The sequence below is a fragment of the Copadichromis virginalis genome, linkage group LG10 (genome assembly GCF_057382275.1).
Source record: "Copadichromis virginalis isolate Kocher_CV1m ecotype Utaka linkage group LG10, C_Virginalis_male_GT1.1, whole genome shotgun sequence".
NCBI lineage: Eukaryota > Metazoa > Chordata > Actinopteri > Cichliformes > Cichlidae > Copadichromis > Copadichromis virginalis.
The window spans coordinates 25,856,457-25,877,314 of NC_140627.1; the positions used below are offsets into that span (position 1 = coordinate 25,856,457).

The 20,858-nt window shown below is 38.1% G+C and overlaps 1 protein-coding gene, 1 long non-coding RNA gene and 1 pseudogene across 2 annotated transcripts; 2 read left to right on the plus strand and 1 right to left on the minus strand.

Moving 5' to 3' along the window:
• The first annotated feature begins 4,410 nt into the window (after positions 1 to 4,410).
• On the plus strand, positions 4,411 to 16,546 carry LOC146700579 (15-hydroxyprostaglandin dehydrogenase [NAD(+)]-like). The gene is made up of 7 exons (XM_085470841.1): positions 4,411 to 4,650; positions 12,135 to 12,258; positions 12,726 to 12,832; positions 13,048 to 13,144; positions 13,258 to 13,334; positions 16,032 to 16,189; positions 16,333 to 16,546. The coding sequence occupies exons 1-7, from the start codon at positions 4,558 to 4,560 to the stop codon at positions 16,463 to 16,465; spliced, it is 789 nt and encodes a 262-aa protein (XP_085326967.1). The 5' UTR covers positions 4,411 to 4,557; the 3' UTR covers positions 16,466 to 16,546.
• Positions 5,407 to 8,916, plus strand: LOC146700580 (uncharacterized; annotated as a pseudogene).
• LOC146700581 (uncharacterized) lies at positions 11,828 to 19,356 on the minus strand. The gene is made up of 3 exons (XR_014922594.1): positions 18,886 to 19,356; positions 13,072 to 13,165; positions 11,828 to 12,840 (listed from the first exon to the last, which is right to left on the minus strand). It is a non-coding gene; the product is annotated as an uncharacterized LOC146700581 (long non-coding RNA).
• Between the last annotated feature and the right edge of the window lie 1,502 nt (positions 19,357 to 20,858).

A 20,858-nucleotide genomic window follows, 5' to 3' on the forward strand; every position in this document is an offset into this window, starting at 1 on the left:
CACTGCAGTCAGATCTCACATAGATACACATGGGTCTCTGTATTAAGAATTAGTTATCACCCACAGTCAGCTGTGAAAGGGAAGTCACCAAAACAAAGATGTGTTTTTAAAAAAAGGGGAAGCTAGTCTGCACTCACAAGAAGTATGTCTAGACAATGGTTTTATCTAAAAGGTTACACGGCAAGGTGGACTAATGTGATTAAAGGCTACGAATGAAATGAGAAAGGACTGAAAGAAGCAGTCACAAAATCAGAGTATTTGATCAAAAACCAGCACAATGTGGAGCCCCCGAGCCTTCATACAATTGGTATTAAATGTGCAAGAGCCTAAAACAAAGATGTACTTAAACACTTGCTATTACTAATAGTACAAAAGTTTCAAAGGAAGAGTATACATTAATCATTCATGTCACATTGTTGCTGGGCAGATTTATCCATAAGAACACTTCATCATATTTGTAGATTTATGTTTAAAAATCACTGAGTTACTAAGTAATTAAAGCTTTTTGATGGTATTGAGAACTTTGGCTTTCAGCTGCTTCCTTAAGGGGTCGGCTTAAGAAGTACTCTGTACCACTAATGCTACAGCTTTAATTACTTAGTATATCGCTGATTTAAAAATGGTGTCACGATTTATGAGACAAATTATCAATTTAGAAATTCAGAACACATATTTTTATTTTCTAGTTAATGCAACAAAACAGGTTTCAGGTTTTCATGTACTTTGAAACTGCGGTTTTTTTTTTGTAAATGTACCCGTCTCGGAATCAACTTTCTTTTGTTTAAATGCGTTACAGGCTTAAAATCAAACAGATGTGGCACTTACCAGAAAACATTTATCACAATGCATGTTTGAGTGTAAGGAAGAGGACTCCCTTACTGCATTTATTTATATTGTATTGTCTGTATAGCACTTTGGAGCACACCTTTCACTTTATTAAAAGCACCTTATCAAGCACTTTATGTAGCATTGCACTTTAAGCATGGATTTGCACACAAGAAGTTTAAATATTTATTGACTATTTATTGGGAATTTTAAAATCAGTTGGTGGCCTTATTTCAGATCCTGCACAGCTGCTCCTCGTCAAGGAATGTGGTGGTTGTCTGTCAGGAGAGAAGAATGGTGATTGAGATTGTGATTAAGGTTTACCAATAAGGAAAACTAATGCAAATGTGTGTGTGAAATCTAGGGAAAAGTGTTGCAAATAAGCGTTTGTAAGTTAATGATTACTCACCTTTCTTGCCTGTGTCCTCTTCAAGGTGTTTGGGCAAATGTTTCCCCGGGGGTCCAGACACCATTTAAAGGTTCCGGGAGAGACCATTGGTAAAGAGAGTGTGGTGAATCTTTTTGTGCTTGGGTTTCTGGGTTTTTATAATATTGGGTTTGGTGTAACATTAAAGTGTGAAGTATTTATTAATATGTAAATGTGAAAATGTATTTATTTATTCTTATTGATATATTGTATACTGTGGTGGAAGGTTGGGATTTAAGAATTTACCTGAGAGTGGAATAATGGTTAAGTCTGTGACAGCTGAACATATTTAAGGCTGCCAGTTGTCATTAGAGGATGGATTTTTGTGCTGTGAAGAAGCTCGACAAGTTAATTGTTTTAAGGAGAGCCATATAGCAAATAAATACTTTGTTCCACTACACTTGCCTTGGTCTGTCTCACTGTGTTTCCAGCCGCTAAGGGCTGCCCTGTTACATTGAGGTATATATATATTTTTATTCCAAAAAGTTTATTTAACACAATTATATGGGCTACATATTAACTTAAAGGATATATATTTTAAAAAAGTATCGATCCTATCAGGTTGGTACCAATCAGACACCAGCGTTGGCATCGATACTATTGATATTTGGATCAATCTGCTCATGTTTACTCCTTGTTTGTAAGGGGTTACTGCAGTGGGTGGATGTGCGACACTCAAAATATATTGAGTGTCGCACATCCACGCGCGCGCACGTGCTCAGGACACATATTGCTTAAAGGGTTTTGAGCATAAACGTACACGGCAAGACTGTGCAAGTTGATTATAACTGTAGAACTCATTGTGTGGGCTTCTGGCAAAATATTTCTGTCACAACCGCTGCAAATGTACAGAAAGTATTGCAACAGAAGCGGCGCATTGCTCATACTTGATGCAGATAACGATGATGATGCTTAGCGCTTGAAATATTTTCTCTTTTTCGTTCAGTCCATTAAGCAGGAAGGTCAGTAGCAGTTTTATGAACCTCAAAATATCTCCTGGGAGTGCAATGACACAAGGCACAGTATTCTGGTAACATGACTAATCACTGGCCCTATCCATGTGTATTATCCAGTTATATTGGGGGTGGTAAAATTAACAGTACTCCTCTCCAGGGACTGTGATGCTGGAGCAGTCATTTCAGGGAAATTGGTGTCACCCATGACCCCCCTCTGAGCACACCCCTATGATGGAGTTTTAGGCCTACATTAAAATAAATACATTAATTAATAAAAAAAAAAATACATTATTAATCATTTTGAGAATAAAGTTGAAAATCTATTTTGAGAAAATCGACTGATTAGTTTTTTGTTTCAAGACAAACTGCTATGGTAGGTATATCCTCCGACTTAGTGAACTTGTACTTCAGAATCGGTTTTAGTAACAGGGAAGTAAATGGTTTCTCTCTTAGCACCTTTTTTTTTCTCTCTCTCTTTTAGCACATTAACACAGTGTGGTGAGCCTTATAAGGACATTGAAAAGATGGTGCGGAAAGCTGCATCTGGTCAAACGGAAAAAAACACAAACTCCAAAGAGTGGATTTGTACAAAATGAAATGGCGCGTAGTGAACAGAGCCGAGGTTATCGGGGATGTACGTTGTATCACAGGACAGCTGATCAGTTTGTTTAATTCAGTCATCTATACGAGGCGTTTTGTAGAGGATACAACCGCTTAGAATTACGACTTTATTCTTGAAATTTTGACTTTAGTCTCAAACAGAGATGGGCAGTAATGCGTTACTTGTAATCCGATTACTTTATCAAGTAACGAGTAAAGTAAGGGATTACTATTGCAAAAGGTAATTAGATTACTGTTACTTTCCCGTAAGCACGCTGCGTTACTACGTTACTAAAATGGTGTTTTTGTTTTTTTTGGGGGGGTTTTTTGCCAGAGAGTCTCATAACAATGACTTAAACGAGTACGACTTTCGTGGCAACAGCTGTGTGCAGATCAACAATGGATACTATTACGGTGCGAGAGAGAGTATGAGCGTGTAGCGTTTAAAGCGTGGAAGTACTGACCTTACTTTGAGTTTGATTCCATAAAAAGTGACAAAAACATTAGCATCCGCTGCTCACTGCGTGGGAAGAAAACTTCTTTTTACAGCAAAAAACCCCTAAACTTCCGAGCAAGCACCAAATATGCTGCCACTGGAATGTGAAATTCACAGTGAAACTGCCATATCCTTACACTGACCGCTGCGACATACCTGCACCAGGGCAAACCGCCGCCTGCCCCACTCCTGCTATAGGTGAAAATAGAGCAACAGGACCGCTTTGATTTTATTTATTTTCTGCTGTGTTTTACGTGCATCTATTTGAAAGAGTGAGTGTAAACACAAAAAAATATTTTATTTTATATGCTGCAATATGCAGAAAATAGGTTTAAATGTTAAACAAATTTCTTCCAGTCAGAGAATGTTGCATATAATTTAATCTTTGCTTGATGCATAAAGTTAAAAGATTAAAACTAATAAAACAAGTTTTAAAAAGAGACTTTTTCATTTGATTACATTTTATATGATGGATTATGCAGAAAAAGTCGAATTGGGTTGAAAGTTCTATTGCTTTATTACCTATTTAGGGTGTAATTTATGTTTTAAAAGGTAATCAGTAACTAATTACTTTCAAAAATAAGTAAAGTAACAGGATTACTTTTTTCAGGAAGTAATCAATAACTAATTACTGATTACTTCCTGAAAAGTAATCCTGTTTACTGATTACTTATTTTTGAAAGTAATTAGTTACTGATTACCTTCAAGTAACTTGACCAACATTGGTCTCAAAATGGTCAGTAATATTTGTTTTTCTTAATGTGGCCCTAATACCCCTTCAAGCATTATGAAGCCATACAGTACTTAAAATATACTTCCATTAAATTGTCTCCTGAGAGTGTAATGACACCACGCACAGTGGTCTGGTAACATGACTAATCACTGGTTTTATCCAGTGGCATTGGGGGTTGTAAAATAACTGTACTCTCCAGTAAAACCCCGACCCCCCTCTCGTTACGCCCCTGCTGCACGCACCATCGAAAAATGACCGCGAGAAGAGTTTTTGCACAGTTGGGATGAATAGGCTGGTCGTTAACTGTGCAGTTACCAGTTACTCACTCTGACCGCCTCCAGTCTCTCACTCGACCTCCGCACGGTTGCCACACGTTTGAAGCCCCGCGCATCTTCCTGGTGGGCGGCGACAGATGGGCAGTTTAAATAGCGACCAATTTCTCTCTATTTAACATTCTCTCAGTTCTTTGCGTGTGTAAGGAAGCTGACCACCTCCTGGCTCTTCTTAATAAACAGCTGAAATGGCTCTGGACGGTAAAACTGCGATAGTGACAGGAGCGGCGATGGGAATAGGGAAAGCGATAACGGAGATTCTTCTGAAAAACGGTGCTAAGGTAAAGATTAAGCTCGGACTTGGATTTCTTTTGTGTGTGTGTGTGTGTGTGTGTCTGTGTGTGTGTGAGTGAGAGATTATATGTGTGCGCTTGTTGTAAACAGTGGTGTAGAAAATATTAATTTACATTTACCGGCACCCTTTAGTTGAAAAAAATAGCAACTACAAAACAACCGTCGAAGAGTTGCCAAGCTGTTGACACCATGCCAAATTGTGACACATTAACTGGTAACACTTGACTAGCAGCATGTAATCCATGACTAAATGTGGAAATTCACTTGTTGCACACGTCTCTCTTTTTATTTAAGTTTTTTTTCTTCATTTTTTTGTTGCTGTTTTCTTTTATACACTCTTAGAAAGGATGTGTTAAAAAATGACACAAAAAATGTGTTGTTACACTATTAACACATTTTGTGTAAATTTTAACATAACATGTGTAAGAAAATGTGTAAACATTGAAAAAATGTGTAAAACGCTTAACACACTTGATGTGTTGCACAGTTTAACACACTTTGTGTGTTATTTTCAGAATCTAACAACAGGACCTAAAATTAGCAGCTCAGTAATTTGATACTAGCCCTGTGTTTAGTGAAATAAATTGTAGATTAACAATGTATTATAACTATATTAACTGAATAAATAAAATGTTTAGTTATTGTTTGTTTTCCTTAATCCTTTCCTCATTACTTTCAACAAATAAAACATTTTATAATGTAATGTGGACCAAGGTATGGTGTACTAAAATTCTGAAAGAGGATTAATTTTTTATTTCTCAATATGTATGGCATACCAATTAATGGCCATGGCTATACTATAAGCATAAGTATCCACAAAGAACAGGCTTAATTTTGACCGTAACATGTGAATACAATTGAAGCAAAAGTAGAAAATGAAATGAGTAAGAACACACATGCTTAAAATTGAAACAAATTCTGCCCAGCAACATGACATACCGGCGGCGGCGGGAAGGGGGCGCTATCTTTCGCGCCAATGAGACAAAGGAGACAAAGATGGAGGTTACGTCGCCTAGTATGTTGTCAGACCTTACAGTAAGTATCATTTACCAGTTTATCTTAATGTACTGAAAATATGCCGGGTTTCTGGAAGAATGTGAATTTATATAAAATATAGGAGTTTAGAGTTTAAGTTAATTACTGCTTAACTATACCTAGCTAACCTTAATGTAACAGTCTTGCTAACATATCCTACTCTTAATTTTATTATTAGTTCTTGGATTTCGTGCCATACTCCATTAGAGTTAATGTGTTTTGGTAGTATTTTTATGTATTACTTTATTCATGTATTTATCTATTTACTTTATTTATGTATTAGAGTATTCAGAAATTGCTCTTAGAACCAGTGTGGTAGTTGGCTAGCGGCTCCGACAGGCATTATGTTGTCTATGAGCAACGCCAGAGTCAGCACCTAACCGTAGCAGTGTTGAGTAAAATAACAATATTGTCGTTAGCTCTGAATATAGCAAATGTAGTTATCACCGCGACCATTCGTTTACTAGCAGAGAATAGGAATAAAGACTGAGTAACTTTAACATGAAATATACCTCATATTGACAGAGATAATTATTTTTTCAAGCAGTTAAAGCAGTTTTTGCATCTAGTATGATTAACTAAAGTATGTGCACATTCTTTTTTAAGGCTTATTGCTGGAAACATGCTCTGATATAGTTTCTTTTTTATGCAGAACTTCTGAGGAAGTAATAGTCAGTGTTATTTAAAAAACCAAACAACAGCAACTTGACCATGCAAATTATCTTACTTATTTAGCCATGTGTTTCATTTTTTCAGCACACATATGACAACTTAGAATCTGTCAAAGTCCTTGTAACCACTTTTATAGATGAGAAAGAAATTTGTAAAAAAAAAAATTCTTATTGTCAGCAGTGCCACAGACATCAGACATCACTATTAGTCAGGATCAGATTTATTCACCAAGTAGCAACTAGAAGATAAAATCAATTTATTTATTATTCAGAATTTCTTTTAGTCATTGCGTTATAATCACGTAGTTAAGAAACCGCCTTCTTCTGCTGCAGCTTTTTGAGTAAACTCGTGCTTTTATGCTCTGTGGAAATTTGCTGTCATGACTTTGAAGATTATTGCAGAGAGGTAAAGTGTCTGGTGTTGCCTTTACACAGTCTACCATTACCACAGAAGAACAAAGTCAACCCCTGAAGTCACTCAGGAAAGCCCCACAGATTCTTAAGGAGTATGAAACCTGTCGGTGCCATCGAGGAGGCTCCTTGTGAAGACTTGCATTGGGGATTTGGTGGAGAGGTGTGGTTAGTAAGTATCGCACTTTACTGTACTTTGTTAAAATTTTGCAATGAATGTTTTCCTTTAAAAATGTTGAAGTGCACAGAAGTAAAAAAGTTTACCTTTGTTTTCCAGTTACCCTCTTAGTGCAGAGAAGCTAACTGTAGCAAAAAGCATCCTCACCACTTTTCCACCCTTAAGTGGCAGGACAGGGGGAAGGATTTGTAAGTAAATTTAGCATTTTAATAATGTAAATTCCACTACATACTGTAAATTGCACTTGTTCCCACTTACTGTGTATCGTTTAACCTTTATCTAATTATTTATTAGAGCTTTTTTTCTCAGTTAAAATTGCTCAGCTGTTATCCATATACCTCTGTCCTTTCTTCCTCAGGAGCATTATTATGATCCAGTCTCTCATTGTGGATTCCTAGAGACTAAACTGCGCAACCTTAGACGGAATCTCGACCAGGGGCAGAGACATTATAAGAAGCGAAAAGTGACAGATGACTGTGGTGAAGACAAGAAGCTCAGGCGAGAGGATGGGAATACCAGCAGCACAGATGAGTGGGTCACCCAAGTTATTGCGGCCCTCAGCTGAGAACCTTCCAATTATCATGTCAGGCATGGAGGAAACATACACCAGTCTCAGAGCCTGGAATATTCGGAGAGTACCCACGGTTTTTGGACATGCCGAGTCTGGTAAGTTGCTTGGTTCTCTGGTAATGGTTTATGTACTCCTTCTCCACTCAGTTGTGTTTTGCATACAAAGTATGTAACAGGAGTCGATACATTTGGAGGTATGTTTATGAGCTCCTAGTGAATATTTTGAAAGTTTTATAACTTCAGAGTTTGATCATTACTCCCTGCGCACTGATTACAATGAGCATCACTTTTCACATGGTCCAAAATCTTAGTCGTACCACCAAATGACTATCTAATAGTAGGGACATCAAATGACAATGCAGAAAGTGCTGCTCGTGGAAGTGAAAACCCTACAAAAAAATCACCTAAATCTGTATGAAACTCTGCTTTCAGCAGCACTATTTTCAACAAAAAAGCTCTACAAGACAAACCGCAGATAGACAACATAAGAAATTGTCTGCTAGAAAGTTGAACATCAGCTAAAAAGTCCTAATTTTTTCTCAGGGTCTGATGGGACCCAAATCATAGCTAAAATTAAGGAATAATGGACTTGTATTCAAATACCACTCCAAGTAAATTGTTGTTTAACTGTGTAGGTAAGCTAGATGTGGAATGGGTAACAGAAATGTGATACTGTAAAGTTTGATCTTAGCCATACAGCTACCAAATGGACAGAATGTACTTTTGATTTAATGTATTTAATGCTTCATTTTAAACTTAAACACTTCTTTTATTTCCGTAGGCTGGACTTGGAGTTTGGCAATTTTACAGGAGGAAAGGTGGATCTCTTTTTGCGAAAATGGGAAGCCAGTATCATTCCGAAGCTCAAATCAGTAGCTGCCCTGGAAACAAGAACCCCCCCGCCATGTGTTAACACACCTACTCCCACCAGTTGGTGCCAGTCGTTGCAGCCTTTTTTGCACTGGTATGTATTCAGTAAAGTTCTCACGGTATTTACCTGAGGAAAGCATTTGTCTACACCTCACTGAATACTATCTTTATCTTCCCCCATCTCCAAGCCTGGAACAAGTATTGCATCGCTTTGCAGTGATCCTGAAGCATCATCCACAACACACCAACCCCAGCTGATATGCATCGGTGATCTAAAGAGGGCAACCAGGCAGTACATCATTGTTGCTAAGAATGACAGAGTAACCATTTCTCTGAATGATGGCCTGACGTGTGCTGTGGATAAGCTTTTCAAACTGTACTGGGTATGTAACTTGTCCTATCCAGCACCACTTGGCTCCGTCTTCACCTTCTTTGATTTTGTCTATGACCTGCCGCTGTCCACCCAAAGGAAAACCAAAGTACTGGAGCTGATTGCACAGATTAAAGGATGCAAGTAAAATGTTCACCTGTCCAAAATGTAGAGAGTCTCTGTTCACAGAGGTGAGAAACCTCATTTGGCATCTTTGCCAAATACACTGCTTATCAGGACTGACCATTTTTATGCCTATGCAGTGGAAAGGTCAGACAATATGAACTGATTGGCTGAAATTTTTGATTTTTGTATTTAAACCCAAGGTACAAAATTGTATAACCTGGATGCTATATTCGCCAAAATGTATGTTTTTCTGTTTGCATGCAACTGCACATTTGTTAAATGTTGACAATTTGTTGAAGATGACAATTGTTACCTTTAAAAATTTTAATTCATGTATTGTCTGGATTATATCAGAACATTATATATATATATACACTCAACAAAAATATAAACGCAACACCTTTGTTACTGCTCCCATTCCCCATGGGATGGACGTAGAGACCTAAAATTCATTCCAGATACACAATATAACCATCCCTCCCAAACAGTGGTCACAAATCAGTCCAAATGTGTGGTAGTGGGCACATCTGCTATATTGAGATAATCCATCCCACCTCACAGGTGTGCCACATCAGGATGCTGATCTGACATCATGAGTAGTGCACAGGTGTACCTCAGACTGCCCACAACAAAAGGCCACCCTGGAATGTGCAGTTTTTTGCGCTATTGGAGGTCTGGGGACCCAGAACCGGTCAGTATCTGGTGTGACCACCATTTGCCTCATGCAGTGCAACACATCGTCGCATGGAGTCTATCAGATTGTCAATTGTGGCCTGTGGAATGTTGGTCCACTCCACTTCAATGGCTGTGCGAGGTTGTTGGATATTCGTGGGAACTGGTACACGCTGTCGTATACGCCGGTCAGGCACATCCCGAACATGCTCAATGAGTGACATGTCCGGTGAGTATGCTGGCCATGCAAGAACTGGGACATTCTCAGCTGCCATCTGCCCTGAACAATGTGAACCATGATTCATCCGTGAAGCGCACACCTCTCCAACGTGCCAGACGCCATCGAATGTGAGCATTTGCCCACACAAGTCTGTTACGGCGACGAGCTGGAGTCAGGTCAAGACCCCGATGAGGACGACGGGCATGCAGTTGAGCGTCCCTGAGATGGTTTCTGACAGTTTGTGCAGAAATTGTTTGGTTGTGCAAACCAATTGTTCCAGCAGCTGTCTGGGTGGCTGGTCAGAGACGATCTTGGAGGTGAACCTGCTGGATGTGGAGGTCCTGGGCTGGTGTGGTTACACGAGGTCTGCGGTTGTGAGGCCGGTTGGATGTGCTGCCATATTCTCTGAAACGCCTGTGGAGACGGCTTATGGTTGAGAAATGAACATTCAATGCACGGGCGACAGATCTGGTTGACATTCCTGCTGTCAGCATGCCAGTTGCACGCTCCCTCATTGCTTGTGGCATCTGTGGCATTTTGCTGTAAGACAAAACTGCACATTCCAGGGTGGCCTTTTGTTGTGGGCAGTCTGAGGTACACCTGTGCACTACTCATGATGTCAGATCAGCATCCTGATGTGGCACACCTGTGAGGTGGGATGGATTATCTCAATATAGCAGATGTGCCCACTACCACACATTTGGACTGATTTGTGACCACTGTTTGGGAGGGATGGTTATATTGTGTATCTGGAATGAATTTTAGTTCTCTACGTCCATCCCATGGGGAATGGGAGCAGTAACAAAGGTGTTGCGTTTATATTTTTGTTGAGTGTATATTGAAAAAATTGAAAAAAGGGCAATCATATATATGGTTGCCCTTTTTTCAATTTTTTTTGACATTTTAATGATCTAGAGAGATAGAAAGCTAGTCAGATATGAATTTTGTTTGATTTTGTAAAGTAAAAATTGTGATATAGCTTTGGCTAAAATTGAATTTAAAACATTTTAATTGAAAAGATTCTGACAGTTGTTGTTCATTCAGTTTGTAATGATTTATAATATGCCAAATAAAAAATGGAATTCAATAAGTGTATAATATATACCCATCTTTTTTCTCCTTTTTTAAAAAAAATTGAAATGTACACATTTTAACACATCTTTGTGTCAAAATAACACATCTTTGTGTTTACATTTTTTAACACAGAAGATGTGTTAAAGGAGCAGACACATTAATTGTGTTAAAACTGACACATCATGTGTTGTCCCTAATCTGATGCAGCACATGTGTTAAAATTTAACACATGATGTGTCAATTTTAACACATCCCTTCTAAGAGTGTATTGTGTTTTTAGTTGTTCATGCCCCACAACCAAGAATTTTTTAATCAGCCTGTGGGGCAAAGAGCAGCTGGCGATGGAGTCAGCAAGAGCCTGTATATTTAGGGGTGTCTGAACATGTAGGTGTGCCCTTTACTTAAAAAAAATAAACACCTTGCAAAGCTGCCAAGTTTAATCTTAATCCTTGTCTTAGATTAAATGTGGAAATCTACCTGCCGTGTCTGTTTTTGTGTCAGCGCTGCATTTGTTATGTGGTTGCTGTTTATGTATTTTTAGTTCGTAAAGGTTGGGTGTGGATGAAAAGTGGGCAAAATATTGAGTTTTATGGAGAAAATAAAACGGCACACATTCAGAGGTGACACACATGCAGTGTTGGGAAGGTTACTTTTAAAATGTATTCCACTACAGAATACATGCCCCAAAATGTATTCTGTAACGTATTCCGTTACGTTACTCAATGAGAGTAACGTATTCTGAATACTTTGGATTACTTAATATATTATCATGCTTTTTACAACTGCATGAATGTACTATTGCTGTGTGATTTATTACTATTACTGAAGGTCAGAGGCTCCGAACCACAGTAAAGGGACCTCTGGCTAATACATCGGGTTCCTTGTCGGGCTCGTAGCCGAAAACTAGCTTTACTTTATTGTCTGGGTCAACTTCGCTTATGAGACACAGAGAGAGGCGTTGAAAGGCTGCTCCAACGGAACTTATTGTTTCAGAGGAAAACAGGAACACGGTGTACAATTGAGTCTTAATAGCTTACTTACAACTGGGCTCTCAGGCACTCTTCTTGGCTGCAGTGGTTATTATTATATTTACATGATACCAGCTCCCGTTTCTGCTCGATGACAACTTCTTTCTACTCTGCTTTCTACTTCCTTTTTCTCTCTCCCCCTCCCTTTTGCATAAGTCGAGGAACGTGTCAGGTTACATTTCACTGTGTGTTATACTTGTATAACTATGCATGTGAACCTTGGTCCTTGAACCTTCCTGTCAATAGGTTGCCGTCCTGGACGTGAATAAAGTTGAAGGAGAGAATCTAGTTAAAGACCTGAATAAAGAGTATGGAGCAGACCGAGCCCTGTTCCTGAGCTGCAATGTTGAATCGGATGAGGAGTTCAAAGGTAAAGCACACAAACCTGGAAAAACATTGTGAACGGTGGAGGTACCGAAAAGGGGGAAACAGCTGGAAATGCTAAAGTAAATGGGTCCCTGGCTCATCCTGAAGTAAACAACTGCCGAAACACATGAAACTGATCAAACGCGCTGTGATTTCGTAGTATGTGTTCCAGGCGGCAGATGTTCACCAGATGAAAGGAAGTTTCCAAAATTTGGGGACATTTTGTCTTGAGTCATGCAAGTGGCATTTGATTGCGGCTGAAAATCCACATTCAATGAAAAGGGAGAGTAGAACAAGGTCAGTGAGGTCTGAAAAAACTGAGTACAAGGGAGAGGAGAAAAGCACAGCAAGATTTGTATCCAACAACAGCTAAATTGGGCTTGTTTGTTTCATATAAAGGTGGGTGGGAAAGGTCAGCATAGTTGTAAAGTGACTCTTGCAAAGTTAAGTGACTCCTGTAAACTCTCTCAGCTGCCTTTCAGAAAGCTGCAGAAGCCTTTGGAGCAATCGACATCTTGTGCAACAATGCCGGCATCTTGAATGAGGAGAAGTGGCAGGATATGATCTCCATAAACCTGGTAAGAAGCTGAAAGCACAACAGACGTGTTAGATTTGCTCTGTCTCAAATGGGATTAATTGCTGAAGATTTCAGAGCGACATCTAGGACAGTTATTGGTCTGACATAATAATGTCACAATAATATTCCTGTTATTCATTTCACAACATTTTATATGCAGGCAAGTGTTCATAGACAGTTGAAAGATTTTCGCCAGATATAAAGTTTGTGTTGTAGGCGGGTGTTATTAGGGGGACTTACCTGGCGCTGGAGCACATGCGCAAGACGAATGGAGGTGGAGGAGGGGTCATCGTCAACATAGCATCTATGGCAGGTAAATACTGTTTAATGGAAACTTGGAGAGATCACAGACAAGAGTGTTAGAAGTCATGAAATTCAGGTTTAAACTTTAATCTTTTACAATGATTGATACAACCCGTCCTACAGGTCTGGGCCCTCTTCTTACCTGTCCTGTCTATACGGCTACCAAGCACGGAGTGATCGGATTTACTCGAGCCGTTGCGGTAAGAAAGAACTCCCCATGATATTGTTCAAGAACATCAAGACGATATTTGTTTGCCTTGTGATATGCTAGCTAGCAGTCTCTATGAACATGCATGCGTGATGCAAGTTTTGCCTTAGTTTTTTGTATTAAGTAATCACATTATGAAAACATCTGAAAGTGCAGGGTGTTTTTTGGTGTGGCCTGTCATTGTGTGAAAATGGTGGAATTGATCAAAAATCTGATCGGTGTGGTGAATAATCACTGTTTCTTATGATCTAAGTTAGAGAAGGTAGCTAGCCTTGTGCGTTGTGGTTGTTTCTGCCTTCAACTACACATGGACACAACTCGTATGCATCATCAGGTAGAATTAATTGAGAAGAGGTGAGACGTATACTTGTACACGCACACACAAAACCCCCAAAACAAAAAGTCCTACAAAAGTTCAGAAAAACTAGAACCAAAACCTAAGAAACACATAAAGCAGGCAAAACACAGTGCAACTTAGCAAAAATGTAATAAAAGGACATAACTGTTTAGAACTGAGCATAACTGATGAGTTGAAACAGCTGGGTAACAAGAAACAGCTGGAACTAGTCAAGTCCAACTAACTCGGGGATGCAAACTACAAACGGTGCTGAAAATCAGATATAAACAAAAAAACAAACTAAGAATGAAACAGCATCAAATAATAAACAAGAATTTAAAATTTAGCAAAAACTCAAGGTCCAGCACCCAGGACCATGACAGCATGTGTGAATGCTCCTTTAGTCATTAAGAAGCTGCTGGTCTGATGATAAAGTTACAAGCTAATCTTTACTGGTAGTACTTGCAAAGCTACATTTTTGCAGGGCAAGTACCAACTTGCCCTCTCAGAAAATGTGCATTATTATCATATTAGGATATTGTGTAATGTGTCTTAGTAAACAACAATGAAAAGTAGTTATCCATGATTACTGTTTTTTCTGTTGGATAACAAGGATATCGAATAAAACACACACAACTGATATTAAGCTGCACTCTTAATTTGTTGTTATTTGTTCTGCTTTCAGTGGCAATAAAGCTATCCTCTTCTATTGAATTAAATGGCAGTGCCTTGGTTCAGTAGGTTTAATAAAATACATTAGATTAAATTAGATTTATGATATGTGCAATGAAATCATTTATAACAGCTACTTTTTGTGAGTGTTCCTGTGATATTATGAAGACTGGCTGATTTAGTGATATGTAAAACCAGTTGTACACTGGTGTGTTGGTGTGCTGCCAGATGGTACTTCATTAGAATAAGCATAAGCTAAATGAAGACATCCATCACCATATAAGTGACTAACCACACAAAAAAAAGTGTCATTGCAAATTAGTTGTACCAGGAATTGTCAAGGCAGTGTCATTATTTTATTTTGAAATCCTTCCTCAAGATACTACCCCCCCCCTACAGAAAGCTATGTTGTTGAGTCATTCATCTGATAGAACACAGTTATGCATTTATTATTAAAGTGACCACAAATGTCAGTTTTTGAAAGATGCTATGGTCGTGTAGTATCTGATCTGTAGCTGTATGGACAATAAGAGCTTTTCTTCTATACACCAACAAAGTGGATTTTAACATTTCTTGCAAACTCTCAATGTGACGTCCAATTATATGTTGACACAAGTGAAGGAGGCCAACATTACAGCGATGGAAATTCTGGCTCTTTTTAGAGAACTGGCTCTTTCGGCTCCCAACCGGCTCTTCGGGTTGTTTAGTTGATAATTCTATATTATCAACAACAATATAAAATTATACACACAATTATGTGTAAATTATGTTGTCTCTTGTTGTTGCCCCTGGCTCTCTTTCTCTCCCTCCTGCTCAACATTGTCATATTAGAAAGTTATAGTAGTGAAAATGAGTGACACCAAGAAAAGAAGCAAAATCTGGAACCATTTAAATTTTACTGACAATACATAGGCAGAGTGTAGAGTGTGCATGAAAAGGATATCATGCACAGGCACCTGAGAACTGTCCACCCATCAGTGCAATGGGAAGACGAAACGCAGTCAGTTGAGTGTGATATTAATGAAGATGCCAATGTATCTACTGCAACAGGTGTCAAACTCCAGGCCTCAGGGGACGGTTTCCTGCAGGTTTTAGATGTGTCCTTGAGCCAACACAGCTGCTTTAAATGGCTAAATCACCCCCTCAACATGTCTTGGGGTTTGCCAGAAGCCAGTTAAATCATTTCGAGGTCAAAATACTCATCATTTTTGAGGATTTTAAGTGCGCCTTATAGTGCGGAAAATACGGTAGTCACTAACTGCAGTGGATTCTCACTCAAGTATTAAAAACAAGCCTCAGACTTAAAATAATGTTACTCTATCCTACTACTTTCGAGCCTCTGAAAGTGGGAGGCTGTGTTTAAACTCTACTGTGTTGGTGTATTAGAGACAAAAACAATGGGTTGTCCAAAAATCTGCTGCTCATGTTCATTCAGTGCAGAGTTATGAATCAACATGTACATGCGCTCTATGTGTAACTCCAACCTACTGCTGTTTTTTTTCCAATTTAAAATGCCCAAATAGTCATCTATTGATCTCCGAACACTTGAGAAATATATATAACCTGCATTTTAATGCCTCCGATTAGAAACAAACAGTAACTTAATGTTTATGTCCGTGCTATGCTTTACTTAAACCAAGAAGGCTAATTATGTGAATTTTTTTTTTTTTTTTTAACTAGGCTGCCTCTGCAGCATCAAACTATGGAATACGGGTCAACGCTCTTTGTCCAAGTTTTGTTGGAACCGAACTTTTTACGACAATCAAACACAAACTGGGACAATTTGCTCACCTGAAGGGTGTAGCCAACCAGCTTGTGGAAAAGCTTGGGGTGTTAAAGTGAGTAATTTTCTTCGGTTTCTTGTTAAAGCAGTCATAAACCTTACAACATCGACATTTTGTTTCTCTGCTCCATCTGTATAACTTGATATAATAATGTGTACATGCATATTCACTGATGTCACTGTACCTTTTTGATTCAGTACACCTGAGGTAGCAGAGTGCATCCTTGAGCTGGTGACAGATGAGACCAAAAATGGAGAGGCCTTCATGGTGCGCACAGAAATGAAAGGTTACGTCCCTTTTCCATCACTAAGTAGCACCGATAAACCTTGAAACCATCATGTCGACATCGGATATCATTCCTTAAGTATGTAACAGATATGTGAATAATAAAGAAAAACCAAAAACCTTCAAGCATAATTTCTTGTGTCTTTATTTAAACTGCTGTAACCAACTGGAAATCTGACAAAAGTAGAAAAAGGTTATCTAGGAGACCAAAACTGCACCTGCTCTGCTAGATTACACATTTATGAATCTGGTTCGTATGAGATAACTTCACTCTGAGATGGAGAAAGATGTAAGAAAGACAGGACAGTAGAAGAAGAAGAGTGGTTAGAATCAAAAGTAAGGAATTTTAAAGTCAAGATAGTTCCCAACGTGTTTAAGTACTTTATGTAAAAGTTGTCTGTGTAATTTGGACAATTTAGTGTTTACTGGGACAGAACTGCAAACCAGGTAAGACACATTTCTGATCAGTCAGCCATAGTTTAACAGAAGTAACCAATTTGTTTAGGTGGGACAGAACTGTTATGTTTTGCACTAAATTTCTTAACATTTAACATATCACAGGTGACGTTTAGCCCCACGATAAAGCAGCACAGAGGATTTTACATTTCATTTTCTAATTTTAAACATTTTTCAGTAACAATCATATTTCTAATTAATATAGTGGATTTTTTTTGTTTCCTTAAACGTGTAGGGCACACTATAGCAAGCAGAGCAAACCATGTTTTTGTTGTTATGTTAGATACTTTTCTTTCGTCAGTGCAAGTTAGTATGGAAGTGCTTATTAACATTTTTCTTAAATTTATAAGAAATATTTTCTGCATCATGATGCAACATTGTTGTGTGCGGGGTTACATATTCGCAGACCAGTCAGGGGGCTGGTATGTGGCCTGCTATGATGAATCATGTTTTCTTTGACGTCACATGAAAGGTGTGTTTGCCATTATTTATTTATTTATTTTTTTAAAATCTTCCTGTGTAAAAGTCAAAATACAGAAGGATTATAATGAAAAGCTAAGTAACTACTACAAAAAACTAAGTATGTCCTTTCTGCTTCCATAGGAATTAAGAGGTTAAGTATGCGAAGCTCATCCGGTGTCTGCTACTTGTGAATTACTGTCTCACTGCAAAATGATTCACAAGTAGGAAACATTCAGATGAAGACATTTGACTTTGTGGACATCACCCCAAAGTCAGACTGTAGATCTCAGATCAGCCTCAGTTAGCACGAAAGACTGAACAAGTATTCCTTTTTGGAAGGGTTGATAGAGTTGTTGGAATGGTTTCTCTCCAAAAAGAACAAGTCAACACAAAGTTGACACGTCGCAGTCATTAAGTCAACCATTAACTCCTCTGTATACCAAAGTGTTCTAGAGTCAAATGTGAGGCCGGCAGGTAAAGCTGGCCTGAAACTGGATAAACAGGTTAATGAGTGACGCACAGCAGCAGATCTACACCAGAAGAAAATAATCAAGGGGTTGCAATGGCCCAGTCAAAGTTCAGACCTCAGCCTCATTGGAATGCTGTGGAGGGACCTTATAAGACTTGTCTATATAGAACTATCCACAAATAAGGAAATGAAGTGAATATTTACTCAACAACACCATGGGAAAGTGAAAGCCATACAGAAAAGTTCCACATTTCTTCCATATGAGTTTAACTTATTACTTTTGATCAACTTCAACTTTTTTTTTTTTTGCATATTAAGTAGCTACTACCTAAAAATGCCATTTTATTTTACTTATTTCAGTCACATGGAGGTAATATATTCAAAAGTACATATTGCTTTTTTGATATTTCTCAAATATTGATAGTGCAGTGTGTTATTGGTGGACGCCAAGAAAACAACGTTGAACTAAAGAAATGTACTTAAGGCGTTAAAATTAGTAGTACTCAGCGCAATTGTAGCTTTTAGTTCCTTTCATTTTTTTTTTAAGTTTTGCCTGAAATGTTTTGGAGTTTTCACTAGATTTTTAACTTTTTTTTTGTTTAATTAAAAATGATTACAAAAGTGAACAAGAGTTTTGCTAAACCGAAAAAGTGCCCCTGTTATACTCATTCCTTTTAAGTTATGTCAACTTATTTCCATGGGAGACATGACTGAAAACTTTAAGTACCAGTTACTGAATATTTTTTGAATGTAATGACTAAACATCTTAGTTTTATTGTCGTCAAAATATATTGAAGTTCCAATAAGCTTCAACTTTTAATAAAAACATTAAGACAACCCGTTTCCCAAATTTCTTTAAGTTGTGCTAACATCTTTGGGTTTACAGTGTGCCGAAGTTGGTAATGGAAAAAATAGAATACTTTGTGTGCCGTCGGACACCTGACATCACATTTAAATAATTTTGGGCTGTAATTTCTTTGTATCATGACTGTAATGTGTTTCTCTAATAGTTATGTTGTTAAACACAGTGATGTTTCCACAAAAAAAATCACCACTGTTTTCTTTGTGTATACTTTACCTTTGATCTGCTCCTCAGACTGAACATTGCACTTGAAGAACAGAGATCTCTTTTCTCCATACTGTTTGTTGAGGGCTTCCTCTAAAGTCTTCCCTGCAGTTTCATTTATATCCAAAAGGGTTACCTGAACAGGTGAAGGCGAGCAGAGATAAACACCTGTGGCTTGCTACATTTGGAATTGTTTATAGTTTACAGATCAATTTTTTTTAATAGTTAATGTTCATTCAGCATTTAAAATTTCCACCCTGACCCACTGCAGCTTGGGGTTCAGATGGTTGCAGTACATTGGTCCAGTGTTTAATGATCGACCGAAGCACCGAGTTCTGAAAAATAAGTGCCAGCCAAGGACCAACTCAGTGAAAAACAAACATTTGGCCTTTTTTTTTTTATAGCATATGTTCAGTTTCAGAGACTATGCAAACTGTATTAATAATTTTCTTTGAAGTTTCAAAATAAAAATAATCCTAAGGAGTGCAGTCAAATACTGTTCAACTTGGATATTACATTTTAAGTAGTTTTGTTAATTTCTGTGCCACAAAAAGAAAACAAAACAATGTAGATAACCACAAAAGATATGTGAAACTTTGATATAATCTTTAACGGGATAAAATGCTAAACAGAAAACTGGTTAGCACTTATGTAAAATCATTTCTAGCTTCTTTTTTCCCCTCTACAAAGATATAATATAAGCTCTGGCGGAGTTGATTCTATGGTAGGTCTTAAAGGGTTAAACATCAATAAGGTAAATTCTAGGGCAGGGCTGGACCTGGACACAAAATCGGCCCTGGCATTTTTGGTCCAGGTGGCCCATCATGATTGCTTATGCACAGAGATGGGCAGTAACGCGTTGTTACTGTAATCCGATTACTTTTTTCAAGTAACGAGTAAAGTAAGGGATTACTATTGCAAAAACGGTAATTAGATTACCGTTACTTTTCCGTAGGAACGCTTTTTTTTTTTTTTTTTTTTTTTTTTTTGCGAGAACGTCTCATGACAGTGACGTAAGCGAGTGCGACGTTCGTGACAACAGTGTGCAGATCAACAATGGATAATATATCGAGTGCGGGAGAGAGTATAAAGCGTGGAAGTACTGACCTTACTTTGAGTTTGATTCCATAAAAAGTGACAAAAACATTAGCGTCCGTTGTGCGTGGGAAGAAAACTTCTTTTTACAGCGAAAAAACCCCTAAACTTCCAAGCAAGCACCGAGTGCCCTACGACGTAATGGGAAACTCACAGAGAAACTCGCGGATTCTTCCACTGACCGCTGTGGCACACCTGCACCAGGGTAAACCTCCGCCTACACCACTCCTGCTTTACAGGTGAAAATAGAGCAACAGGACCGCTAGTCTTTGACTTTATTTATTTTCTGCTGTGTTTTACTTGCATCTATTTGAAAGAGTGAGTGTAAACACACACAAAAAAAATTATTTTATGTGCTGGAATGTGCAGAAAATAGGTTTAAATATTAAACAAATTTCTTCCAGTCAGAGAATGTTGCATATAAAATTTAATTAAATTTTTGCTTATGCATAAAGTTAACAGATTAAAACTAATAAAATAAGTTTTAAAAAGGGACTTTTCCATTTGATTACATTTTGTATGATGGATTATGTAGAAAAAGTAGAATTGGGCTGAAAGATCTATCGCTTTATCACCTCTTCAGGTTGTAAATTGTGTTTATAAAAAGTAACTAAGCAGGGCTCTAGACTAACTTTTTGCCATGGGCGTACCGGTACGGTACAAAAGTTAGGCGCACACAAATTTTATAATAATTTATGTAATATAATGTGTTTGTCTGGATACACTGTGCTTTTTCAGCATTCAAAGATTGATGACACCGTGTCAGAGCACTGGCTATGAATTTCAGAAGGATCAGGCCTTAACTTAAGAGAAAAGTTAGCAATAGTTCTTTTCCTATTACAGCTACATCCACTTCTGTCGTGCCTAGGCGGCTCACTAGGGCTGGGTAT

Coding starts and splice junctions, on each gene's coding strand:
- LOC146700579 (XM_085470841.1), top strand. CDS start 4,558: ATGGCTCTGGACGGTAAAACTGCGATAGTGACAGGAGCGGCGATGGGA. Junction 4,651..12,134: donor TTCTGAAAAACGGTGCTAAG/GTAAAGATTAAG, acceptor TCCTGTCAATAG/GTTGCCGTCCTGGACGTGAA. Junction 13,335..16,031: donor GATTTACTCGAGCCGTTGCG/GTAAGAAAGAAC, acceptor TTTTTTAACTAG/GCTGCCTCTGCAGCATCAAA.